General features: G+C 46.4%; 1 protein-coding gene across 9 annotated transcripts; it reads right to left on the minus strand.

The window, feature by feature from the left end:
* Nucleotides 1–25: 25 nt before the first annotated feature.
* On the minus strand, nt 26–26,328 carry ATP6V0A1 (ATPase H+ transporting V0 subunit a1). Of its 9 annotated transcripts, none has more exons than XM_052699993.1 (23): nt 26,192–26,328; nt 25,878–26,014; nt 25,654–25,732; nt 25,258–25,355; nt 24,590–24,718; nt 19,955–20,037; nt 19,024–19,150; nt 17,715–17,797; nt 16,946–17,039; nt 15,405–15,617; nt 14,656–14,806; nt 14,326–14,465; nt 13,425–13,582; nt 12,901–12,991; nt 12,055–12,173; nt 11,520–11,736; nt 10,897–11,004; nt 10,094–10,168; nt 7,673–7,780; nt 7,108–7,125; nt 5,253–5,370; nt 4,657–4,828; nt 26–452 (listed from the first exon to the last, which is right to left on the minus strand). In XM_052699993.1, exons 2-23 carry the CDS (start codon nt 25,992–25,994, stop codon nt 359–361), a joined length of 2,592 nt encoding a protein of 863 aa, XP_052555953.1. In that variant the 5' UTR covers nt 25,995–26,014; nt 26,192–26,328; the 3' UTR covers nt 26–358. The 9 variants fall into 9 exon arrangements, 8 of the variants coding, with proteins under 8 accessions (XP_052555953.1, XP_052555950.1, XP_052555956.1 ...); XM_052699990.1 differs by having other exon boundaries at nt 19,955–20,058; XM_052699996.1 differs by lacking the exon at nt 10,094–10,168.
* Nucleotides 26,329–26,715: the final 387 nt, after the last annotated feature.

Consider the following 26,715-nt stretch of genomic DNA (forward strand, 5'->3'; position numbering starts at 1 on the left):
CGCGCCAAGGAACCACACACAGAACTTCCTCCGAAATCTCTTTTCCTGAGCAGGAGGCTTTATGCAGGATGGAGGTACTGCGCCCTCCTGTCCCTGTGCTCCTCAGCCCATGTTATTCTCACAGTACCCTGACAGACCCGGCAGGAAATTCACAGCACAGCAGCACAGTTACACCACAGCGACACGCGGCAGCGGTAACTTAAGGGAGAAGTTTCTTGATCAGGATCACTCATTAACCCAGGAACGTCGAAGCTCGCGGCTTCCCAGCTTCCCGGTCACACTCAGACTGCTGCAATAAGTTACATTCGCTATGGGGACACAGACGGGACACGAAGCTCGGGGTGCAGCTCAGGGGATGCTAATCGTCAAACTTCCCCTCGCGGATGGTGTCAAAGGAGAACGGCAGGAACTTGAAGCCCGTGCCAGTGTAGAACTTGTTCTGGAACTCGATCCTGCAAGAGAAGGAAGGAAATTGCTCGTTAGGAAGGCAGGTCTCTCCTAGGAGTTAGAGATTAGCAAGTAGTTGCTTATTGACTATAAAAAGTAAATCTTTAAAGATTATAGAGGTATATCTACAATATATTTACAATATTGTATTATAGAATTATACATATAGCATATATAATCTGACCTTTATAACAGATATAATGGAAGATGCTATAATGCAGCACTCCCACTGGCACAAAAACCATTCTGGTGTTTCTGGAGCACAGCAGCACTCCGGTTCCACCCACAGGCAACACAAAGAGCAACAAAAACAGGAAGAAGCCCCTGACCACGCTTGCTGAGCAGCACACACGGTCACGTTACCAAAAGGCCGTTTCAGCTGCAGCAACATCCAGCCTCGTGATGCTGCTGACTTCCACCACCAGCGACTGCTGCTTGGTTATTGAGGCGCATTTGATTTAAACCCACACAACTCCTGAGCTCAGGGCGTGCGCTCTGACAGGGCACGCAGCTCAGCCTGGTGTGCCCAATAACTCGGCTTAAAAAAAGAATTATTCTGGAGATCTGAGCAATGGGAACGGCCAAATAGGGGGAGAAAAAAGAATCCCGTGGGTCACGCTAAAAACAGGCATGGTGTTTCATGAGCCTCATGAGAAAAACTTTCCATTGCGTGGTCCACCAGAACACCAGGCCTGCAGGAATCAGGGGACAGCAAATGGCACGGCAGTTCAAAACAATTCAGAATAAGTAGAAAAAGACTCAGTTATTTTTTTTCCCAAATTGAAATCGAGGCAAAATCCAAAGTCGCTGGTATTTCAGGGCAAAAAGGGGTTTCTTGGCAGAGCTCAGGACTGAAACCTTCACAACGTTTTCCCCAATAGGTTCTGCTGCCTGTTGGTGTAGATGAGATCAGAGCGGCCTGCAGAGGAATCCCTGGGATGAGCAGGATTTTCCACGTGGGAGGAAGGGCTCCTCGCCAACAGGCGCCAGCTTTCAGGAACCTCAATCACCTCCATAAGTGACTCAGGAACGACTCCGTAAGCAACGGGAAAACAAGAGGCAGCTGGTTGGGTGTCTGACTCACACAGAACCCATTGTAAATGCAATTTTAACCCCAATGATGAGCTGTTCCAGCTGACCCTGACATCTGAAAGTGCCTTTTGGACAGACTGAGTTACAACCAGCCTCGGCTGAGTGCCTGAAAGAAGCGGCTGTTGGGAGCCTGGAGAACTACTGAAGTGGTTCAACTAAATGCCACAGCTTAAACGTCTGAGTGTTTCCTGAACTGTGCAGAGGAACACCCAGACCCCGAGGTCCCTTTTGGAATCAGAAAATGCTGTCCCCAGGAACGCTCCCTGCCTGTGTGCTACTTCTGCTGCTGAGCTGCGTCTCAACATTGACCAAGTTCTGCAAGAGTATTTACTGGACAGCACTGCACTGTCGATAAGCAGACAATGCTGTCTGGCAACTTGCATTAATGAAACAAACACCTTGCTTCAGATTTTTCTGCAGTGACAGCTGAGCGCTCGTCAGGCTGCAGTCGCAAGGATTTTCCAACAGGCAGTCACAGAATGTCAAAATGTCTGGAAAACCGGGCAGCTCACAGCCCCAGCAGAAAGCAACTGGAGAGAGAGAGAGCAGGAAACCCAACTTTTGTTTGGTACAAGGTAAATTCCTACGTGGTAGTTTTGGATTCTCAGCAGTGCTGAGGCGTGAGGCCTTTCAATGCATGAATTAGCAGCAAACAGCCCAGGCAGCACATGGTAAAGAAAAAGCACACTTATGTTTCTCTCAAGTCCACAAGAAGCATCAGCGCCTCCCAGGGATGTCCAAGTCAGGCCTAAAACAGAGCCTAAAATGCTGCTTTAGGCTGAAGGTGGCTACACTGAAACTATTTCTGCATCAACCCATGATGCTGGGAGCCTGCTTTGCTTCCAGTTACCATCTTCTCCTTTTGGACAAACTGTGTTTGCTCAACTGGAATATCTGACTAGATTTAAAGAAAAGATACATTAACATCAATGTCAAACTAGATAGCAAAAAAAAAAAAAGCAAACACAGCATTATATTTCAGTACAGTGATGTTGCAGTGAAAGGAATAGTTAAGGCAGCTACCAAGCTCCAGCAGAACTGATACGGAATCGCAATCTTGGCAGCACTTTGAGTGCTTTCTCCACCCCAAAACGCCCCAGAAGAACCCAGCCTGCAGAAGGAATGCATGCTTTCTGCAAAAGCACACAGCAAGTCCTCCTCAACTGGCACTGATAGGTAGAACTCTCAGAAGAACCCATTCTTCTCACTAACGAGATGTGTGCTAAACGATTCCCTTTCCAGGAAGGATGAACCACCCACACCTTCAGAATTCCAGATAGGGGACTCTCCTCCCAGAGTAACAAAATCCGATCTGCTCCTCCCAGCACAGATATTTTGTCCCCCTCCCCCATACAAACCATTGGAAGTTTACCAATTTCAGGTTTGGAAACAAAAAGGGATGTTAACAGCACGTTGTTTTGAACATCTGCAGGTGCACTTTTCACTCCACTGATAATGGAAATCCAAACAAAAGCAAAACAATCCCAGCACGTCACATTCAGTCTGAAGTAGTGCCTTCAGATTGCTTTTCAGAGACTAAACTTGAGCAGGTTCTATCTTGGAGAATGTAATTTAAGGTTTTACAAGTTTGAAACACAGGGGAAATATGACTGAAGAGCTTCAGTTCTGCAGCTCCCAACAAGGCCCTGCTACGCTGTGCATAGCACCTGTGACTTGCATGCTTACTGCTGTTGCTTATCTGTTTTTTTTCCTCTTTGCTTGCCATTCTTGCATCTATCTTCCCTTTACACATTTCCAGATCATTTTAATCACATTTTACAATGTGAAAAACTCTCTTTGCTGAGCTGTATCCTCTCACTCACACTTGATTCAGATGCTTTGTGAGCAGTATCCTTAAATGCAGTCTGATTATTAACACAAAATTGGTATCTACAGAAAAAAAAACAAATAAATGAACAAAAACAAGAACACACTTTCCTAACTGAGGCCATTCCTTTGAGTAAAAAGGGTTACATCTGCCAAAGAAGAGCACTCAGAAACGTGCACCTCCTGTTATGCAGCAACGTGCCACCAAGCGCCACGCTCCAGACAAACAAGAGTTTAAAAATCTTGTAGTTTGCACACACTGAAGACCAGGGACACCACGCACAGCCAGTTCTGCTCGCTCTGCTCTTGGACTGTTAGCAGCAGTGCTGGGCAGGGGGTGCAAGACTCCCTTCACACTGACGCAACACGCAGTACAGTGACAGCAGTACGAGGATGAGGAAACGCCAGCCAGCAAGAAGGCCTCCAGTGCCTGGTATGAAGATTCCTAGGCCAGAAGCCAGGAAAGCAAACAGAAGCACCACCCAGCAGCCATTTCCAGCAGCAGCCCCCACATGGGCTCCCTCAGCACAAGATGGCTACAGCCAGCCCTGCATTTCCTGGTCCACCTCCACTCACTTTGCTACAGGGACGGCCGGAACGTCTCAGTGCTCACCCAAGTAGGCTGTCAGCACAGAGAGCAAAGGGACGCAGTTACCACTCCTGAGAAACTGGAGGAAAGTGCAAGAAAGGGCGTTTCTGCTCGCTTTTGAAAGGCACAGACTTCCCACTTGGGAGACTGCTTTTAAGAAGTGTTCAGAACAGTTTTTCTTCCATTTAAGCAAAACAGAAAGCTCCTTCTGAACTTCACTTTGCTCTCTGTGCTTACAGGACCAGGCAGAAGACCAAAGGGCAGAACAAAAAGCGATCCTACTGAAAGCCAGAAGCACATTCACTCACCTCGCACAGGGTTCCCATCCTACTGTTCACAAAGCTCTGGTCTAATTCATTTTTAATTACAGTTCAGCTACTCTCCACAATTTCTAAGCAAGTTTATGTCTATGATAAGGAGAGAGGAGAGCATTAACAGAATGAAGAGTGAAATCTCTGACCATACTTAAGACTTTTTGCTGTCAGAGCACATCTTCTGTAGGATGTTTAGGGAAGAGTTATGGTCCTCCAGCACTTCTGAACATGACCAGCTCACCACAGCATTATCCACCACCGCAGTGTTACAGCCTCACTCACTGCGTAACAACCAGCACGATCTTCTGGAAGATGTGCATTTCTCCACATGATATCAATCTCCTTTCCATGCTGAGCTCATGATTTCTGAGCATTGCTGTAACTCACCAGTGCAAGCGAAGAGCATGGAGGAAAGCAGACAGGCCCTCCATGACCAGGAGAATTGCCACCGTCAGGGTAGCAAAAGCAGCAAAAATGAAGAAAAGGCCAAAGCCTCCAGCCAGACTCCTCACGCTGAGCCCAGTGTGGATCACCATGGTCCACAGCACCTCCGAAAGCTCTGCCAGGAGAAGAGAGGAGAGGACTCATTTCAGAGCATCCAACCACGAGAGAGCTGCAGTTTTCTTATAGAGCAGAAAGCGAGATCGAGAAAAAAAAATCTTCCACCGGAATGAAGTGGGAAACACAGGAGAGACAAGAGTTTTTGCAGGCAAGTATGTCAGGACATTGCTGCCCACTGCCGCACGCAGTGCAGGCCCACTGCTCAGCAGCCCTGCGCTCTTCCAATCCCACCCATCCTTCCAGATCCAGGCGGCTGTCAGCAGGGTGCTGTGCACGCAGACAGTGCTGTTCACACACAGCTCTGCCCTCCTCCAGCAGCGCCCGAACCGCAGAGCCGAGCTCTGGGGAAGCCGCCGGCGCTGCTGCCCTTTGCCCAGGCCATCGGTGGCACTGAGCTGGACTCCCAGCCCAGGAGTACTCACGTGCGTGGGCTAAGCTGAGAGCCCAGAGCCTCAGGTAGGACGCAGTGTTGGAGATGCAGCCCAGGCAGTACTCAATGGTGTGGATGGCCTGGTACACCACAGTGTCAGCAAAGTCAAACTGCAAAGCGAACACAGAAGATGAAGAGAGCTGCGAGATGTGCAGGCAGGAAGGGCTGGGAGAACGAGCAACTACCGGGCGCTACCACCGAGGACATCGTGTTTGAACTCAGACACTGGTACTGTCTTCTCCTGGGTTAGCATGTCAGTTTTATGAATTAAAACCAAATTCTCCTGTCTGACTGGGTTTGGAGAATCACAGTTCACTGCTGTAGTTTAATGATTGTTTTCATGCCCTATTGTACAAAATCAAGATATCTTGAATTCTGCCATTGACTTTGCCAGGAAAAGACTGTACAGCAACAAGATGGTGTTCGTATGAATTCACTGGGAAGCTGCATGTGCTTCTACAAGAACAGAGACGGTATGCCAAGTCAATACTGCGCACCGTTGTGAAAAGACCGCTTTGCAAAACATGACTTATCCTCTTTGAAAGCAAAAATAATGCACAAAGCAGTTTTGAGAAAGCCCTACCTGAACAATTCGTGAATCTCTGAAATAATAATTAAGAAATCATAAGGAAGTCTGCCATGAAGGACAGTTTCTTACTGTTCACCTTGTGAAAGCATTCCGTACATTTTGGATTTAATCTGTGCTTCAGAAACTGCTCATATTTAAGTCAAGTCAAAGTGGTTTTAAAGACATGGAGCAACCCGCACTGCAGGCATGCACAGCAGGCTGCGTGTGTGCTGACTGTGCTCTCAGTAAATATTGTAAGCAGCAAAGTTAAACCAAGTGTCAGAAGTGCAATTCTTCCTCCACAGAGTGAGAGCTGCGACCTTCTTTAGCAAAAACTGTCCCAGCAAACAGTGCCACCTCCCAGCACACATCGCACACCAGCGTGCAACTGATGGAACGCGATGAGTATTTCAGCAATGACAATTCAGCCTCATGCAGCTGCTGGAGAGAATCCATCACTGTGCTGAAGGCTCAGCAGGATCCCCGCGTTGGGGTGGTTTTACACATTTTTCAGAGGATTACAGAATTAACACCCGTTCCACATGGAATTATACACCACAGGTCCACCTTCCGCACAACAGAACCACCTTCAGCATCATTTAAGACAACATCATTCTTGCAAAACTACTCTACTTTCACGGCCTTTACATTTTCGTAACAAATTTGGTTACTGATCTCCTGACACCTGCAATGAATTCTGCACAGGAGTTCCTAGAACCCACTCAATACTCGTAATTCTTACAACTATTTATGAATGAGCAGTTTCTCAGAACAGAGCCTCTCTTCCTACAGAAAAAATGCAGGTTAATTAAGCTGCTGAACTATATGCAAACTGGGCCAGATTTGCTGTATTTTCTCATTGGCAACAACCAGTATTGTCCTTAAAATGGAAGTCAGTTAGGGGTGGGGGGGGCATATCAGCTTTAAGTGCTTTATTGCAATGCAGAATTACCAAAGACACAACATAAGGCAAATGAGACTTCTTCAGAAGCTTAAAGCATAAACTTCTCAGTTTCAGAGTTCTGGCTTAACAGCTTTCTGGGTGAACTAAGAGATCTGCAGACAGGGGATAAGACAGACAAGCTGAATAAATGAAGTAATCAGAGGTCTGTTAGTGGGTGCGACACTGTATGAAGGATTAAAGATGGCCTGCAGCGTGGCAATAGCTGGATCTTTTGGAAAAGATGCCATGACATAACGCTCAATTCAGTGTGTGCTTTACACCAATGGGAAATGTTCCAGATACACATGAGTGCAGCAAAGCTGGCTGTAGTCTTACCACCTCATCCTCTGTAGGCTTGAAAACATAAGTTCACATTTAGTGTGGTGTCTCAATCAACATTAATCATGAACACATTCAATCATCCCCTCCTAAACACGACACGGTGAAGCAGTAACAAATCACATGCACTACGTGGAGCAACAAACTCCCAAATTAAAAGAGATTGTCTCCTTTTTCTTCTCTACCAGCAGTACGGCAAAGCAGGCAGTGCAACCCCAGCAGTCAGAACAAATACAGGTAGGAACCCACTACTATAGAAAAATGGCTTTGGGTTGTGGCTAACAGTAGAGAAGCAAACAGCAAAAGCACTCTGCAACCCTCACTGCACAGCCTGTGAGATGGTGGTTCCTTCTAATGAAGACAAACAGAACTAAATTTCCCTTTGCCTGCAAATTATACTTTTTCCCTGCCTTGAAGTCCTGGGAATGACCAGAAGACTGCAGTACTTTACTGCTATGAAAACACTTCACTGAGAATGTTGCTATCTAAACAACTGGAAAATACAGCCAAACCAGCACGTTCTGTTCCCACGTGCACTGAGAGAGGACGCTCAGGTACTTACCTCCTCCCCCTCCTCAGAATGGGTCGACAACTGATCATGTTGGATGATCTCAGCATCCTCCTCTGTCGGTCCATTGCCCACCCGGATCCCACCAAAGTTGTGTGTTCCCTAATACACGCAGAAAAAAAAAGAATAAAAAGTGTTGTTTGTGGCTTACTATGACAGCAGAAGCTTCTTCTGACTCCGTGCACAGCAGCAGTTGCTCACAGAAGAAGACAAAATATTAAAGCCCAGGTTTAATCAGCTGTACAATTCCTTCTCTCAGTTTGGATAGAAAAGATGCTGAATCCTGTAAGGCTGGGAAAAAAGGTCTGAATGAATACTTGATACGTTCTATAAAGTAATTGCAAACCTAAGTAAAACAAATGCCCAATCTCTCATGAGGACGTTTGCTGTAACTGATGTGAACAGACCAATGTTTTGCACAACAGCAGCTGTGAAGCAAGCATGGAGAACCCGAGTGAAACACCACTGTTGTTGTAGGTGGGACGAGTCACACCGTGGCTCAGAAATGCACACACACCATGTCAGGCACAGCAACACACGTGGGAAATCAGACTTTCCCTCACATGGAAATTCTGCGTTGTGCAAGCAGTTCCTTTTATAGAGAATTGTTTTGACATTCAGCGTCTGGCAGCCATAAACCCACCGCACTCCAAGCAGAAAAGAGTAAAGCCACAAACCAATCTGACACCCTCTGAGAGCCACCCAGTGACTGCAGGCACTGTTAACGTGAGGCTCACGGCAGGCACCTACAGCCTCACAGCCGAGAGCGGACGCAGGGAGCGGCTCACCATGACTGCGCTCTCAAGCTGAGCTTTCCTGCGCTCTAAATGTGCGCCGCGCTACGGAGGCCTGAGTGGCACATCACAATTTCTGGACTTGTGCTCAGCAAGTGGCACCGCACTGCAGGACTCCTCCTTCCTGCCACGTGCTCCAAAGACACAGAATGCTTGTGACTGATCTGACGTGAACGCCTCCGACTGACCTACCTACAGAAGCAAACTAAAGTGCCACAAATGGGAACAAAATCCCTGTGCTCAGCCTCAGGACTGTACTGGGGTCATCTGTGACATGGAATGCAAACAAACTACGTAGCAACATTAATTCTCGGTAAGTTTAGGGCTGGCAAAAATGAAGCACTGAGATTCTGAGAGCCGACTGCTCCCACACTGCACGGCTCTGGCGTCCAGCAGCACTGCTGCTCAGCGTGCTGTTCTTTAGCTGATCTGCTCTTAAAGGCCAGCTTCTGCTTAACGCTGAACGTTTGCCCAAAATATCAGACATGAATTTAAGATTTGGCTGGGATGTTTCTAAAAAAAATAAATTAGGCATTTATGCTCTGAAAACAGAAATAAGATGAAAACAGCCAGGCTACATTTCTAGCTAAGATAGCACTTCTACTACAATTTTTATCACAGTAAAAAAAAATATCAGTAGTTACTGATCAATAGTATCAGTATTCCACTTCTATGTTCCTGGTTGCATGAATCTGCACCTTGAAACTCTTCCCTCACACTCAACTTGTGTCTGTTCTCTGCAGCCAAACTTCCCACAGCTCCAAAAGCTCCAACCAACTTCACAGTTCTAACCACACTTCAAGCAAACATCTTCACTCACAGCTTCTCTTACTGGATGCACTTAATGTGTTGGATGAATTATGCACAAGAGATGCACTGTCTTTTCTGACCTGTGTAGCTACTTAAGATTTCATAACAGAAACAGGAGCCAACAGCTAAGAAGTTGTCCCCAAATCACCTCTGACACAAAGTACAACGTGTTTCATAGCTTGAAAGACTTCAGCTTGTTAGAGAGGTGGCATTCAGAACTAAAACCCATCTAAAATATGATGTACAGGGGAAGGGATGAAGTTCTGGAGCTGCTGCAATCCTTGCTCTCCCAGAAAGCTTTCACACTGAAGGGCTGCCTGTAGCTTATTTGTGCACCACCTCATTACAGCAGCTTTAAGTCAAAGTGCCACACAGGCACAGATGCCCCAAACCAGTAATTATTGCCGTGATGTTGGGAGGCCATCACTAAAATGCCTGGGAACACAATGTAAACAAAAATGCTTCAATGAAAGAAATCCTACTCTCGCTTAAACAAATACGCAAGAAAAGGAAAAAGGGGAACTTAACTTGGGGGGATGTGGCAGCAAGGTACTCTTGTGCCGCTCTGCAGGTTGTGATTTCAGCAACACTCCTGCAAAGAGGTGCCTGCATTCTGTGCGTATGTAACTATTATCCAGCAGCCTGGCAGCTCTTCCAGAATGCATCAGCTTTGCTGAACTTTGCTCTTTCCAAGAGAAAGTCTCTTTCACCCTAAAGGTGCAGTAGTCATTCACTTATGGAATTCAGGAACATTTCGTGCTCTCTCGTTAATTCGATACAAATCCATCAGGTGATTTTTAATTCCACTCACTGTTGCAGCCGCTGCTGCCTCTAGTGCCTGCGCGTTCGGGACTGTGCTGACCTGGGCCTCCACGGGCTGCCCTTCCTGATAGCGAATGGAAGAAAAGAAGGGGAGGAGGAGGAAGACAAAAAGAGAAAGGGAGACGAATGGAGGGGACATGGGAGGATGAAAGATGGTCAGAGAAGGGAGAGGGAGTGTCTTTAACTGGACTGATCTTTGACTCGCTTAACATCCTAAAAGCTATCTGCCATACATGCAGGGAGAGTTTTCAAGATCCCCAGTGCACACGTGCCAAGTTCCTGCATTTTCTAGGAAGGATTCTTTACAATACACTTGGAAACCTAGAGATTACCCCAGGAGATAGTCTCACATAAAAAAGAAATAGACTTGTGCTATCTTCTTTTTTAAACCATCTGAACTGCTTTACCAAAGATGGCTATTAAGTCTGCAGGCCAATGAAGCTAACTCCACTGCTTTTACATCATCACCCTAGCAAAGGCCCAGAAGTGCATCCAGCAACAAGTAAGACTGGGTTCCTGAACCAGCTGACAATACTCAAGGCGGTTTTAGTGTTTTTATCAATACCAACAGGCAGGGTTTTTAAAGCTGGTTTGACTCTGGATCCAGTTTGAGGAGCAGGCAGGCAATGCTTCGCCTCCAGTAACAGCTGCCTGCCTCAATGGCCAGGAACACGCAGAGAGCCTTTACAGGTCTGTAACACTGTGTGAACCCACATACCAAGGACAAGGTGGAAAACAGCTTTTCAATTATAATTTGTTCTCATACTGAAAACATACGAAGTCGTCACCCACCAAGTGCTTTCTCCTTAAATACTGGTGGCGAAGGACCAGAGGTTTAGCTACCAGCATCCACGGCACGCACAGTAATGCCACCACCACGAGGAAACACTGGAGTCCTTTCTGTAAAAGAAACAAGCCTCAGGTGATTTAGTGATAGTCCATGTTCACACAAACGCTTTCAGGCAGTCTTAAGCAACACTGAATGACTGAATTCCCAGAGTACGTGGATGCGTCACACACTCTCTCTTCCAAGATGTGCTGTACTTGATACCTGACTGCAGCTGCCTGCACACAAGGTGACACTGACACCGGTCAGATGAGGGGCCTGCAAGCAGCATTCACACGAGCTGCTGGGCGCAGAGGCACTGCACTGTAGGTGCAGGCAACATTCCTACTGACTTCCCGCTGCTGATTTGGATCCACGTTTTCTGGAGCCACAGCTGATGTGCTCAGACTGATATAAACTCTCTGCACAGAAAATCTGTCTTTCTTCCACATTGCACAGCATCGGGCTTCGGAAACAATGCCACATTTCTTCTCTAACAAAGTGCTTAATTTTACAATGATTATAAGGTCGATCAAAGACGAACATCGCAAAGCACCTCTGACCTTACGATTCAAAAAGCAGTACACACCTGCCCTTTATAAAGCATCTTGTTACTGGTATCACCATAGGAAAACAAGAACATGTTGATAAAATGTATTAGAAGGCTTGGGGCTTCCTTTGATGTGTGAGCATCGTAGGCTGTCCATTTATAGAAAATGAGAATAACGAGGTATCCAAACAGCGAGGACATGAAAATCATCTCTGGAATAAATCCGAGGTATATGTTCAGTGGCTTCTTAAAATATCTACAGGAAAATAAAAAGAGGAAAGTTTAAAATTACATTTAGTTTGCATTAGTCTGATGTAGGGCAAAAACTTCACATGAGAAGGAAAAAGCAGTTTGGTGACAAAACTGCAGAGGCTGTGCATTTCTGTAAGAGCTAGGGCTTAAACACAGTTAATTACTTGACTCGTGTAGTTATATGCACACACAGAAATAACTACCATGCCTTTCAATCAGAAGGTTAAAGTCTGAGGTTTCTGCATCTTAAACTGATACACAAACTAGACCCAGAGAAATTCTCCCTCCTCTCCCATCAGAAAAACAGGAATCAGGCTCTTACATGTGGTTGAGAAGACTCAACATGACACCAAAGAGCATGTGGATAATGCCAAGAATCACAGACATTTTCATCTTAAATGAGTTGAGGAAGGCCAGTTTATTGTTGGCAATATTCCAGATCTGTGAAAAACAGCAACAGTGAGTCAGCCCAACACGGAGCGAAAGGAAAACACACAAGAATGAAAGTGTTCCGCTTCAGCTAACCTGTGTTTGTCATACAGAGATCTGCTCAGGAAAGCTCAGCAGACAACCTTTCTGATAAGAACCCTCACTGATCCCACCATCAGAGCAGGAATCAAACCTTGCTTATTTTCATTTTGCCAAAAGTAGCAGGAAAGGAGTGCAGAGGGCTGTTATCTCGACAGAAAACCTGTTCATACATTTCAACGAGAAATTACACGTAACTTCTGACTTTCTGCCACCTCATCTTTCATGTGGAACACATGCAAATTTTTCTATCAAATCCTAAAAGCATAGGAGTAGCGTTATTGAAACAGGCAGCTACAAACTGACTGTTACTCAGAAATTACATTTCCAAGACTGACTGGAAAGAGAACTGGCTTTCTCCAAAGTAGGAAAAAAAGTAACTTCACAAAGCGATTTCTAAATCTCATCCCAGATGTGACTAAAATGCAGGTTGGAAAGGGTGAGGAAGAAATCTGCCATTGTCCCAAGTCTTTCCACCCTGCACCTGCCTCTTTGGAACTAGATTCATTTTCATCACTCACGACTATTTCAAACACCTTTTGCTGGGATATGGAAAACTTTCAGAGTGATTCGAACAGATCCTTTTGTGTTTACACACAGGATGTTCTTGAAGGACAGCAGAGGAAGGAAGAGCTCTTACCGGGTCGATGCCGAAGGGGTAGGGGCCACCAAACACTCCTGCTTCAGCAGGGTCCAGTTGAAGCAAAGGAGTAGTCTTAAGCAGTTCATCTCTGTTTGGGTGTAAGCAGATTATATAACATGTCAGCACAAGCAACGCTGACCTCCTTTTAAAACTAACAGCATTCTTCCTTGTGAGTGCAAGGGATATCTCAAAATGAGAGAACTGTAAGGTTCCCACGCAGCCCTGAACATTTTCCAGGAACAGACCTGACTCTTGACCTGTTACGCTGCGTCACAAGGAAAAGACAGAGGGACAGGAATGGCGCTACGTCAATGGGAAAGGTGATAAAGTGCATCTTTGTGAGTTTCCTGAAAACAAGCAGGTTCGCAACTCGAGAGGTGTCACATTTGCACCCCTCTTCCTACTCCACCTGAAACTGAGTCCAGAAGTTTTTGTCTTCCAGAACTGGTAAGACAACGGTGAAAGACAAATCACCTACTTGCCACTGTCACACTTCATTCAATTAAGAACTATTTACTCACGACCAATTGGCTTTGGAGAACATCGGCCGGACGCTCCACGACGAGCCGAACATATTGAGAGACTTGGAGAAGCAGTCGTTGTAGATAAGGCCTGTGTAAGTGGAGAACAGCCCCATCAGCAGGATGATGTATCGACCACTAAAAACAGTGTTGAACATCTAATATGAAAAGAGGAGAGGAGAAAGTCTGTGAGAACAAGGGACACGTCTCACACAAACAAAACAGCAAAAGCAGGCAGCAGAACAAGCAATGCTGGCCCATGGACTGACAGCACAGCATCTGTTTTGAGGGAGATCAAGGGTGCAAGAGGTAACTGTGCAAGAACAGAACCCGAATGTGGAGGATAAGCAGGCTGATTAGCTAAAGGGGATAAATTGCACTCCACGAGTGATGCAAACCCCAGCTGGCAGCACCACTTTGGAACTCAGCAGTGCTGACCCTGTTCCAGCTTTCTCCACGCTCTGTCCATGGACATTAACTGATTCATCTCCTATCAGTCTAAGCCCTGAGCAAAGCAGACTTGTCCAGAACAGCAGAAAAAATAAAATCATGGAGATGCACACATTTGTGTGCACAAACACTAGGAGTTGTGCAATGATTGCAAGCCTTTATGATCCGATCTGGCTTTGGTTGATTCATTTATAGCAGCTTAGTGTCCAACTGCACTCAGTAAACGATTTCCTTCAAATGTCTAAAAGAAATAATTTCCTACAAATTTCTGAAAGCAAAAACAAAGAAACTGACTGTTACTATGAAGTAACATGCAGCTCAGTCTATGCTGTACAGACTGGCATTCTGCTTGCGTGCTTCCTGTTTCAAGGAATAACAAAGGGGGAGATACAAGTAAATCCAGTCACAGCTCTGTACTGCACACAAAGCTGAGCACACTGCCTCTCCTTACCTCATTGTCACTTTTCTGTGACAGAATACGACTCTCCCTAAGCACCATCCAGATAGCAATCAGAGTCATCAGGATTCCGTGGCCAAAATCTCCAAACATCACAGCAAACAGAAACGGGAAGGTGATGATGGTATATGGGGCTGTAAGAGAAAGGCACTCCTGATGCACTGTATTTGACCAGGCCCAGATTTACTACAGCGCGGATTCCAAAGTTTGTTCCCCGCTGCCAAAGGCTGCAAAGCCCCATATTAGACATTTTCACACAGGACAGGCAATGGAGGAACACCATGACTAGAAATTACTTCATTACTTCTTGAAGTATGGATCTACCTGGATTTATTTCCCGATAAGTTCCAATGCCATAAGCATCAACAATGTTCTGAAAGCCACAGGTGAACTTGTTGGTTTTGTTGTATGTTGGTGGGGTCTGATTGGTTTGCATCCGATTTAAAATAGATGGGACAGTGGAACCACTGTGCTCCTGTTGTGGAAGTAAAAGAAAAAGAACAGATCAGGATTAGCAAATTCCTTGGGCCAATGGAAGACAGAGTAAAACATTTATTTCCTGCCAGCATTTGGAGAAGTACAGGCTTTCATTTTTGTAGACTGCTTCCCTGATGGAAGATGCTTCAGCCGTTGAAGAAGGCTGCCAAATTTCCTCTGCTCTCCCTGTCGCGTAACAGCAGAAATAAAATTTTCAAGGCACCCAACTCTTCATTTTTACCTGAGCAGAGGGAGTGAGCTTGCTAAAGCTCTGGATCGTTCCTTTAAGTTCCACTGCATGTAAAAACAGCAGGACTGCAAAGCACAGCCAGGCTGACCAAATGACTCCAACACAGGAAGATGTTTTATCACGGCACTTTCCTGAACTTGAAGGCTTACACAACATTTTTGTAACTAAGTGAGGTGCACAGCAGAATACCTATCAGCCACCACTCCTGCACGTTAGACAAACTCTCCTCTGTGAGGGCTGATGGGAGCAGTCTAAAGAAGCGGTTTCCAGAAAAATCAATTAATTCCTGTTGCATTTGCTGAGATCTGCCTGAACAGCAGACAGGAGCTGTGCAGCAGCTACTCACAGTGCCTCTCCGGAGGGCAAACTGGATAGAATCGAGGTCAGCAACAGGACACCAGACTTCAGCAATCAAGCACTTCTGTGTCACATCAATGTTGCACAGATTCAGGGTATGGTAGATGGCCTTCATCTTGCGGACTTTGATGAACCAGACCCGAATATTTTTAGCAGCTGCCTGCAGAACTCTCTGGCGGTGATCCTCAGTTTGGTTCAGCACCTTTCGTGGAAAGTGAGACAAAGATGAGGCAAAATCAGCAGCCAAAACTCACAGCATACAAAGAGCACAGCAGGGCTGACCAACAAGACAAGCCTTATTCAACAGACAATGGATGGATAAGCCCTGGCCCCATCCACGCACAGCACTTCCACACGCTGTGACGCTTTAGTTCCCATACTAATTACTCCCTTCTGCTAAAAGGGTTAGGGCTTCTTTCCAGGTATAGTCTGACTGCTTTCCTCCTCCAACCCCAAGGTCAGTGGGTACTTCAAACAATGAGCTAAGCTGTTCAGAGACAACAGAGAACATTCTTTCCTCCACCCAGGTTAAAAGAGCAGAGAAGAGTCCTGCAGGCGATCCGCACAGCACCTGAAAACCTCCTAAAAACCCCAAATAACATCACAACACTTTTTTTTTCCCCTGAAAAGGATAAAGTGTGTTTTACTGAGTGTTTTCCAACTGGAACGTGTCTAACTCAGGCAAAGTCAGATTCCCAGCCTGGAAAGTCTGAGACTCAAGGGAAAGTGAGGACACAGGGCACAGCTATCACATGCAGCTCTGAATGTTAACAGTCAAATTGCTTCTGCATTCTTATCTACTTTACTAAACAGCTGCACCACAAATCTCCCAGCCTGATACGGGTTCTGTATCAAATAAGCCATGAAAATGCAACCAAGTTCCTGAACTTTCTCCTGATTTTCTCTTAGATCCCTCTGGTTTTTCTGCATTATGACATACGGCCTTTTCTCCTTGAAGCAAATGTCAAATATTTCAGAGCTGGCACTTCATAGTTTTGTGTGCTGACTGCTTTTAAACAAGCATTTAGGCTGCTGCACAACAGTTTAATCATAATGCAGAAACTCTTTAGGAAAGCAGAAGGTGAAAACATGAAGACAGACAGAAAAGCTCGATAGGTTAAAATTAGCATCGTTATCTCAACATGGAGACAAGTTTAAAAATGTTTTCTAAGCTCTTGAAGATGAAACAGGCAATTATACAAGCACGCTTTCAGAGTTGGAAGCACAGTATCTTCTTACTCATGCACATTCCTCTCTGCTCCCTGGTATTCAGGTCTATATTGACACCATTTACATGTATATAATTAACTGCTCAGACACAGCAAAGACCAAACCACCACTCTCAAGTCTGAAAAAGAAAAGGAGCAGAAAGCCTCCAGCAGCTTTCCTGCAGTGCTCAGTGCTGGTCTCGAGCTACCCTCAGCTGAAAGTATGGTCACCTAACAAGGCCAAAACGATTCTCTTTAATAGGACCCAAAGATGAATTTAACTATTAATTACACAAACAAGTATTGACTGCATTTATTTTACCATCTGGAGATCATCAATTCTGGTGTTGACACCAGAAGCCATTTCCTTCCGCTCCTGTGGTGTTTCTGGGCATGGGTAGAGGGAGGCACGGAATCTGAAAGACACACAGGCAGCCTTAGTAACAAAGATGGGAGAAACATTAACCCAGAGGGAAACAGATGGCTGAGACTAAACACAGAAATAAAGCAAGGAGCATCTTAATGTCAGCAACGCCAGCCAAGCACTGCTTCAGCCTTCAAATCAGGTGGGTATAGAAGTTTGCTTAAGGCCAAAACAAAGTTGAATACTGAAGAAACAAAAAGCAAACCAAACACCACCTCTGCTCCCTGCACCAACACAGTCTAAAAGCACCGTTGTGAAGTCGATTGGCCACCCAGTTCAGGGTGCTTCCTATCATGCCAACGCAGCTGCTGCTAGAAGCAGTCACTGCTGGTCTCCTGTGACAGTGCTGCCTGCTGGCAGCCTGACAGATCTGCGCGAGAGTTCAGCACAAAGCCCGTTGCTTTTAGGCATTCTCTAACAAAAAGCAGTTGTCTGCTTTGAGCGCTACAGGCTTAGGGAGCAGCCAGTGTGACTGCAAATGATACAGCTATATCTGGTACATTTTATTTGCTGTCTAAGTATGTACTTCCACAGTCATCGCAGAGCAAGGAGCTGAAAACTGTGGATATGAAGCCATTTCAATGTGTTTCAAATATTTGAGAGCGTTCTTCTGAGTGTTACACGCGGCAAGATGCCCAGCTCTAAGCCTTCCAAGTAACTTCCGTACCCTTCACATATCTTCTTGACTCTGTTCTTCAACTGGTCACCTTGGAAAAAGATGATAAATACAGACTTGTGCACATAGTCCCCCTAGAACAGAAGAAAGGGTGTGTTGTAACAGCTCAGCCAGCTCCAAATATCAGCATTACAGCGAGTTACAACAGTGTCCTACTTTCCCCTCATTGGAATCTGTACACATAGAGACCAAAACTGCACAGCGAGTCAAGAATGCACCTTAACACAGAAAGTCACAAGGATCAGAGTCAGGGTTTCTTGGCCTCAATACCACTTCTGTATTTCTGCTTACTGAAGCAAAATGTTCTAGATTTTCTATCCTATCTCACAGACTAAACATGAAAATCTGGGAAAAATGGCCAGAAGAAAAGGGATGCAATGAATAGATGTATCATCACTTACTGTGGGCAGCTGACGACAGAATCAAGCAAAAAGAGTGAACTAAAAAAAGATGGAGTTCAGCGGCCTTTTTTCTCCAGGGAGGCCAAGAGCACATTCTTTGCACAGCTGTTTTCATGTTGGTAGCCAGTTCCCCTTTCCTGCATTTGTTGACAAGTTATTGTTCTACTTCACTTAGGAAATATTTCCATAATGTCTAGAAATTAATTACATTAGGTGTAACCTCAATTTAAGGAAGTGCTGCGCATTAAAAACAAAGCCTCTCCTTGCTGACAGATAACTGAACAGGTCAGCCCCCAGAAGTTAGGACAGGAGAACAAGGGAGCCTTGCATGAGAAACAGAGGCAATTAGTGAGTTTAATACGCCGCCTTCGTTCCAGTGCGGCTTTCATGCAGCCTTTTTCTTTTTTTTTTTCCCCACTTTAAGATCCAAAAATTTGCACATTGTCCACATATTTGAGCAGAGAGGACTCTATGTAAAACCAGCCCCAATTACAAGATTTACTAATTGTACTTGCAAAAAAGCCAACCATTCTCAGGTGTGCACTTAAATTTCTGGTTAAGATATTATGAAAAGCACCAAGTTCAAAATGAATGAGCCTCGGCTGCCACGCACTGCTGCTATCTGAAAGAGCCTCTCGTCCATGGAAGTCTAGTCCACACACCAGCTGCACTTGCGTGCTTGTGGCAGACAGGCAACTATGCTCGTCCCCCTGCAGCAGGGCTTATCGCCCATCTCTCCTTTTGTCACTGAAGCCTAAAATGCGGTAAGGAGGCACTGTGAGGAGCTGCAACACAAAAGCTTGCCTTGGTGGAGCTCAGGAGGGCAAGAGGCATAAAACTGCGAGTGGATCCTTCTACACATCTGAGCCTTTAGCCACCGTAAGGACGGGTAACTTTACCGTGACCGGGTCCTCCAGCGGGTTCTCGATTTCGGCCTGCCGCAGGAAGACGTTCCCTCGGCACACGCGCCACAGCATGCGCTCAAACGTGGGGAGCCGCTCGCGGTTGATCACCCCGGCCACAAACCTGGAGAGGCACAGCGTGAGCCCTGCGCCCACAGCACCGACACCAGCTGGAGCTCGGCAGCGTGGGGAAAGCTACAAAATCTCGTCTCGAAAGTCATTCTTCATGCATCGCGGGAAGTCCTCTGCATACGCAGAGATGGAACACAAACAGCAGCACGACACCAAGCTCTGAGACTTAACAGTATTGTCCATTAAAAAAATTACTGACTAGAAGAGGACACAAATGCCTTTAGGCATACAGTTTCTAAGCCCACTGCTGCTCATTTCATCAGGCTCCTGGCACGTCACATGCGGAGGAATAGAGAGGTCAGCGTTACCACTGACTGCGTTCCAGGGATGAGCTTCAGAAGACCCCACTGACTCAAATCCCTGTGCCCACACAGAGTCACACAGGTGTGGAAACAGCCCGGAAGCAGCTTCTTCCCAGGGCATGGATCCGTGGGTCCCTTCACCCCCTTGTCATGGAAACTAGCTAACAAACCTAACTGTGACAAAGATACAGAACCACCGTTTTTTCATGGTAGTACATGCTCACAGTTACTGGTTTCAACAAAGCTGTGAGAGCTCAGTGTCTGAAAAAGCAAACAGAACAATTTACAAGGAATAGACTGGTACAGTTCCTCATGTAGAAGTTCACGTATGCAGGACAAGAGCAGACCGGCAGTCAGCTTTAGGTTAGCCTTCATCTGCTTCAAGCACGGTCTAAATCCTGCAACAACAGTGCTCAAATCACTGCAGACTCTGCAGGATGACCAAAAGGCAGCTGCGTTAACACAAGACAGAAGACAGCACAAATTGCCATTACCCGAGCCGCAGGGGGGCACCTCTTCCCATCTCACTTGGCTCCAGGAGTGACGAGGATTCCTCCAACAGGTCTGGATCCGCCATCTGCTGATGATGCAATTCAGCCTGAATTCACAAATCAATTAACATCTAATGAAACTAGTTAGTGGCATGCAGGGAACGAGGAACCAGGAGATGGTTTGGGGAGACAAAAGTCAGAACAAAACAGCAGAAGAAGGAGACAGGTGATAGACAAGACAGTAAGAATCACACAAGGAGGAAAACAACAAGAGGAAAAGATGGAATGGCAAAGCAAAGCTCCTGAACAAGGTCTGAAGGCTGCTGCAACAGAACAAACAGGCTGTGGGTTATATAAGTCTGAAGAAAGGTAGAATACCGAGAATCTTTTGCTTTAAATACAAGTTATGTTCCCAAGAACCTTTGTTGTTTTTTTTTTTACTCATCTTTTCTGACATCTCAAAATGGAGAGAAAAAAAAAAGTAGATGCTGATTCACTCTTGCCTTGTTTGAGCATTTTCTGCGTATTAATGAAGATGCTGAAGGCACTCAGAGCGCCTGTGCAGCTGCACACACAGCACTGGCACAGACGGAAGGTCGCGGTTCATCCGAGTCCGGCAGTTCATCTAACCTTAGGGCAGCTTTCCACTCTGCAGTGCAGTCCTACAACCACGGTGCAAGATGCACGCGCCCTGCCCATGTCTGCCTTCTGCCACGTCTCAATCACAAGCCAGTTCCCTCTCATCTTGGAACCAGGCGACAACCTTTCGATGGATTCCATGTTTCTCGTCACATCGCTGTGATGCAGATCTTGTTGCTGATTCTGACTGCAAGTGCCAGGTAACAATTGCTCCTTACTGGCTGTAAAAAATCCCCCCTCCAGGAAAAACACAGTTCTTGCACCTTAAAAGCAGGCTTAGTGCTTAAATCCATTTATTCTTCAAGATATTTACCCCGTTCACTGCATTTATTATCCCAGACAAGTGAGATGTATTGCTTGAGGCAGTCTGAGGATGCTTTCAATTCCTGACCAGTGGGCATTAAAACAGGAAGCAGTTCACACAGTCCCTCACTGCAGGAAATTTGCAGAGTAGAATTCCTGGGAACATAGCTTGTAAGAATCAGCAGTTTGAGTCAGGAAGGATGCTCAGACCACATCCTCCTGTGCACCACCTTCGTGTTTCATCCAGAGCCCCACAACACAGTGATTTCTACCTCTGCAGCGTATATAGAGAAATGGAGAAACGCACAGAGAGCCAAATTCTACCTTCTGTGAACAGCTCTTCCCCACCGCAGCGCAGGGGAGACTGCTACAAAACACCTGAAGGTAGAGTTTGAGAGCAGAACATGCAACACAGCCTTGCAAAAGCACACAGACAGTTTGTGAACACAGCACGCTGCCTTCATCTGTGCAACAGTCGCACGATAATTTTAGTGGAAAACTCAGCAACGTTCTACTTGCCTCCCAAATGGAAGCACTATGGGCAAGGAAAGCTTTTGTAAGGCTGACAAAATGCAGCTCAACAGCTTGTCCACGCATTTGCTTTAGCTTACAGACATTACAAAAGTAGGGGAGCCCCTAATTTACTTTGGAAAGGTAAAACGAAGCTCTGGTTCGTTCATCTTTAACTCAACTTGTTGCAGCATCAAACAAACTCCATGAATATATTCACATTGTTTCCATAGAGGACACAACAAAAGTTTGGTACCCCAAAAGAAAACGTACACACTGAACATACCAGCAATCATTTGACATTAGGATCTCAGAACGTTGAAGAACAATGAGACAAAGTTAGGATTTCAAGAGGCTTGTATTGCATTTATCAGCCAGCAAGGTGCTCTGATGATGCAGGGGAGGCAGTGCCAGTCTAGCTGAAGCACAGCTGCTGATCACCACATTTCAGCACACAGAACAAAAAATATCAGCACGTGTGAAAACTTTGGATCCTCCTCATTTGGGAGAGAATTTGCATACATGTTTATCGCCGCCTCTGACCCTCTTGGGGCTGCGCCCTTCCCGTGGGGCAGCTCACAAAACAAAGAGGAGCCCTGCTCAGCAAAACTACCAAACAGCTTGTGGGAAAAAAAGACGGCTAGACTTCACTAAACAAGAATTTACATACAGAAGAATTTACTTGTACAAAAAAGAAAAAAACCAAATGTGTCACTTAAGTTTTTCTCCCAAGTGCTTTAATTTGATGATCATGCTCTTTCTACAAAGAAATTGGTGCGGTAAGATCCGCTCCGTTCTGGAATTAAAGGTGTGTCAGTGTTAAAAGAGCTAACAAACAGAAAGTGGAGAGACCATAAGGAAATCAAAGGGCCATCAGCAATGATGCAGAAAGATGAAACTCCAGGAAATGTCCTTTGAGCAAGAGCTGCCTCCAGCAGTGAGCAAAACATCCAAGTCACTGTGAAGTTGTATTTATGTGTTTTTGTTGTTGTGTGACATCAGGTCACACTCAGTTTTAAGTGTTCACCCTCATCAGCACCTTCAATCTCAAGGTATGAGGAAAGTTTAGTTTTCCACGCTCTCGATTCAGGTTCTGCTCTGTGCTGGCTCTGGATTGCTGCCCACAGCACCATGCAATTCAAGCCCCTTCCAGGTCACGATCCAAACCAAAATCAATTTTCACAGGGGATTCATTTCACCACCTCGCTTATTAACCCAGAGCCCAGGCAGAAATGACAGATGCGAAACAAACAGAAGAGAAGCAGATGATGAGAGAGTTAGAGGGAAGAGAGACGGGGACTGCATGCCATTAACCATTACTTTTCCAGTCTTCTTTTACGCTCACACTTTAGGATGCTTATGGCAAAACTTTCAGAGAAATCTCTCCAGCCCAGACTGTTCTTTATAAGCAAAAACAAGAAGACTAAGAAAAGGAGCATAATCATCAACACAGCGTTGAAACAAGAAATGGCTCTGCTAACAAGAATGGTCATAGCAAGACCTGAAAGAGCTTCACAACCTCCCACCCCCACTGCAGAAACTCCAGACAGCAAATGCCAAATACAAAAGACTAAGTAGCAAGCCATTTCTTGTGCAACTTATTACTATGAATAGCATAATCTTGATTACAACTCATTAAAGTCTTCCAGTGTTGAAGGTACCGTACAAATGACAGCATGACAAAGTAAAGCATCAGTGTTTGAGGACACCTAGGACTGCACAATGCCCAGGAGGCCTGGGCTAGCCAGGACCTCACGCACAGCTTTCTGATCACAGTGTGAAGAGAAATAGTCAAAGTTTCGACAACTTCAGTGGATTTCACACACGGACTGCTCAGTTTGCTTCCATCTGCAGCAGTACGTGACATTTTATTATTGCAGAATACAGTCACCAAGCAGGAGGATAAACATCTAAACCTTCACTGCCCAGTTCTCGGAGGTCTGACACAAGGACTCCTTATGCAAGGTCTGACAGATTTTTAAGTAGGAAATTAATTTTAGTATGTTCACACTGTCCTTGAAGAAAGGCAGTAGGCAGCTCTCGCTAGATGAGTGCAATTAATGCAAGTGCAAGAGGCTTTACTCAATATTCACTTGGAACAGGAGAGCCAATCAGCATCTGAATGCAGCTATGTAACAGATTATCAAGTTCATGCTGGTCATCCACAGAGACTCTCAGCAACTTCCAGGTGGGCTTTCAACACTCGAAGACGAGTCTTTAAGCTCTGAACAAACCCCACGAGCAACCAACAGATCACACACAAGTATCTACACCAGCAGCAAGGAAGGCCTGCTTTGGCACAGGAATAATCTTACTGCCTGAACAGGCACCATCCTGAGCCAAGAAAAAACCGTCAGGTAAAAGGCCTGAAGTTTGCAGGAGCCCAGCTCCTCTTGATCACAGCCTTTGTGAACACCAGGAGCCACATCCAATAAGAACTCTTTGATCAAATCGCTGATCAGAGGAGACTGGAGACGTTCTCAGCAAAAACCGTGTCTTTACTACTCAACAGCCACACAGGAGCTCTTTGAGAAAACTGCCTGGCTTTTGAGATACTGATGCTTTAAGATGAAGGACAGGTTTTCTGTTATTCAGGCTTTAGGCCAATACACACGAGTGACACCAGAGATGTACGTCCCTCTCTGACCTGGCTCTCATTTGACAAAACCTTATTGATTTTAAGCTCTGTTTTCCTCCAGAACTCACCTCTAAAAGTTTTGGGGGCTTGATCAAAGGTTCAACACGTTAAAAATAAATCCATTAACTTCAGTGAACTTTGTCTTACGACTTAATGAACAATCTCCATACAACATTTCAAACACTGAAGTTTGATTTTAATACCTCTGTGTAACGGAGGCATGACTGCTTATCTGCACACATCACGAAGAAACTCTTGCTCACTGTACCTGCAAATTTCCGTCCTGCCAACATGCTTTCAGAACTACTGGTACTTTATTTTGCATATTTTTAGTGAAACCATTAAGTTAAAAAAAATTGAAGAGGTAAATCATGGGTGGCTATGCATAGTGCATGAGAAACGGAAAATAACTGAGAAGCTTTCCTAGATAAAGCAGGAAGATGGAACTGCTGCCCAAAACAACAACTGAAAATATTTGAGAATACAAATGGCAGTTTGGGGGACAAGAACCTGCTGCCCGAGCGCCGACCCACCCCCGGTGCTCTGACCTCATCAAAAAACTGCTGAGTTTTACGCAGTATAAATTTTAACTCTGTCAGCTCCAAGAAGTTTCTTTTCAGAGCTTCCTGATTTGTGTTGATTTCTTTAAGCTCATTTTCAATTTTCTCAAAGTTCGCCTGCAAGAAAGAAGAGGGAAAAAAAAAAAGTGCCTTAAAGCAATTGAATAAATAAGTGCTATTAAATCTATTAAAACAACACAGGCTGCTTTAAGCTCCCACGAGATTCGCATACAATGATGGAGGCTGCACACAAACTATTTGTGACATTTTCTTTGGGCTGCTTGAAACCCTTCAGACTCATGCAGTCTCCACTACAGGTAGGACTCGCAGCATTCTTCACATCACCACAAGCCCTTAAAACCTCAGCTCTGACCCAGTCACTATAAATCATGCTGCCAAACATTTTTCCAGGAATTTCACTTCTTTAAGTGAGTCAAAGCACTGCCTTTCACTTTTAGCCATATCTGCATAAATGTGAAAGCAAAACAGTGTTGGTGAATTAAAATCAAACTGATGATGAGGATGCGTTTCAAGTGAGTGGGGCCCATGGCTAATGAATCTCTACCACTAAATACAACAGATGTCTGCCCATAGAGCTGATGCCACATGTTTTCACCGAGCTCAAACACTACTTAAGTCTTAAGACACGTTATTACCTCCAAATCAATCATGTCACGTGGAAATGGCACCTCTGGATTCTCACCCGTGTCCATGATAGGAATATTTGCTTTTTTGATCTCCTTTTCAACAAATCCTGAAAAGACAGTACCATCAACATTAGCTGAAAAGACACCTTAATGTCAAGTTATCACTCCTTTAACCCACACCCATCAGCTGATCTGCAAGTCCTTTCACCTACAAAATGGTGCAATCAGATTATTTTTCAACCAGGAAATGAATCCTTGGATGCAGCCTGACTGGCTGACATACAGAAGAAAGGCAGCTTTCAGTTCTCCAAACTGCACTTTGCCTTTTAATGCTGTTCTAGGCTTACACTACGTTACTTGTTTCCCCAAAAATGCTGCAGCACCAGGACGCAGCGAGGGACGTACGGAGCTTTCGGTCCATTTCTTCACACCTCCTGACTTCATTAACGAATTTCCGCTGGAACACATTCACGTCTGGGTTCAGCTGCCGAGAGAAAAACGTTTCCTCGACGCCACCCTTATGTCAGGGACCCCCAGAGATGGGAGCGGGGGGGCAACGAGGGGGCAGGCGGGGAGCAGCGGGCCGCTCCCGTGGCCCGGCCGGTTCTCCTGCCTCCGCCGTTACTCACATCACGGAACTGCACCTTCCCCAGCTCGCCCAGCTCGCTGACACAGCAATACGCGGCCTCGGACTGCAGGAAAAGCTGGGCCAAAGTCATCTCCTCGCTGCGGAACAGCTCCCCCATGGCGGCGCCCACCGCGGCCTCTGACGAAGAAGAGGCGATAAAAGCACGGGAGGGGCCGGCCAGCCGGACGGGCCACCCCGCCGCCCCCTCACGGCGCCCTTCGAACTCGCACGGGGGTGGAAGCGAAGCCTCAGCCCCGTCGGACAGAGGCCCCGCTGGGCCGCAGGGCCCGGTTCCGCCCGGTATCGCCGCCTTACCTGCCGGCACCACCCGCACCGCCTCGGCCACCGGCTGACCGGCAGCGACGCCCGGCTCTGACGTCACTACGCACGTCTCCTAGAGACGGCGCGACTCGCCGGGCCGCACCGGAAGTGACAGCGCGGGAGGACCGGAAGCCGCGCGTTCTGCCGCACTGCGGCCCTTCTGACGTCACTGTGCGCCGTGCGACGGGCGATGACGTCACTTCCGGCGTGGCCGAGGTGTGAAGGCGCGGCCCGGCCTGGCGCGCGGCAAGCGGCCGCGCGGAGCAGCTGGGGCCGGGGCGCTGCAGCCACGGCCTGATGGCAGCCGCTGCGGGGCGGCACCCGGCTGAGGGCGGGGTTCCCTGCGAGGCTGGGCCGCTCCCTGCCGTAGCCCCGCCTGCCGCTCCGCGCCCTGCCGGCCCGTGCCCGACTCATTGCCCGCAGCGCCGCCGTCTTACTGCAGAGCTGCGCTGCCGAACGTGCTGCCCGCAGAACTGAGCAGAGAGCAGCGCGGCGCCCGTGCTGTGCTTCACCTTCTT

Source organism: Tympanuchus pallidicinctus, unplaced genomic scaffold, assembly GCF_026119805.1.
Source record: "Tympanuchus pallidicinctus isolate F22 unplaced genomic scaffold, pur_lepc_1.0 scaffold39, whole genome shotgun sequence".
In the NCBI taxonomy this organism is placed as follows: domain Eukaryota; kingdom Metazoa; phylum Chordata; class Aves; order Galliformes; family Phasianidae; genus Tympanuchus; species Tympanuchus pallidicinctus.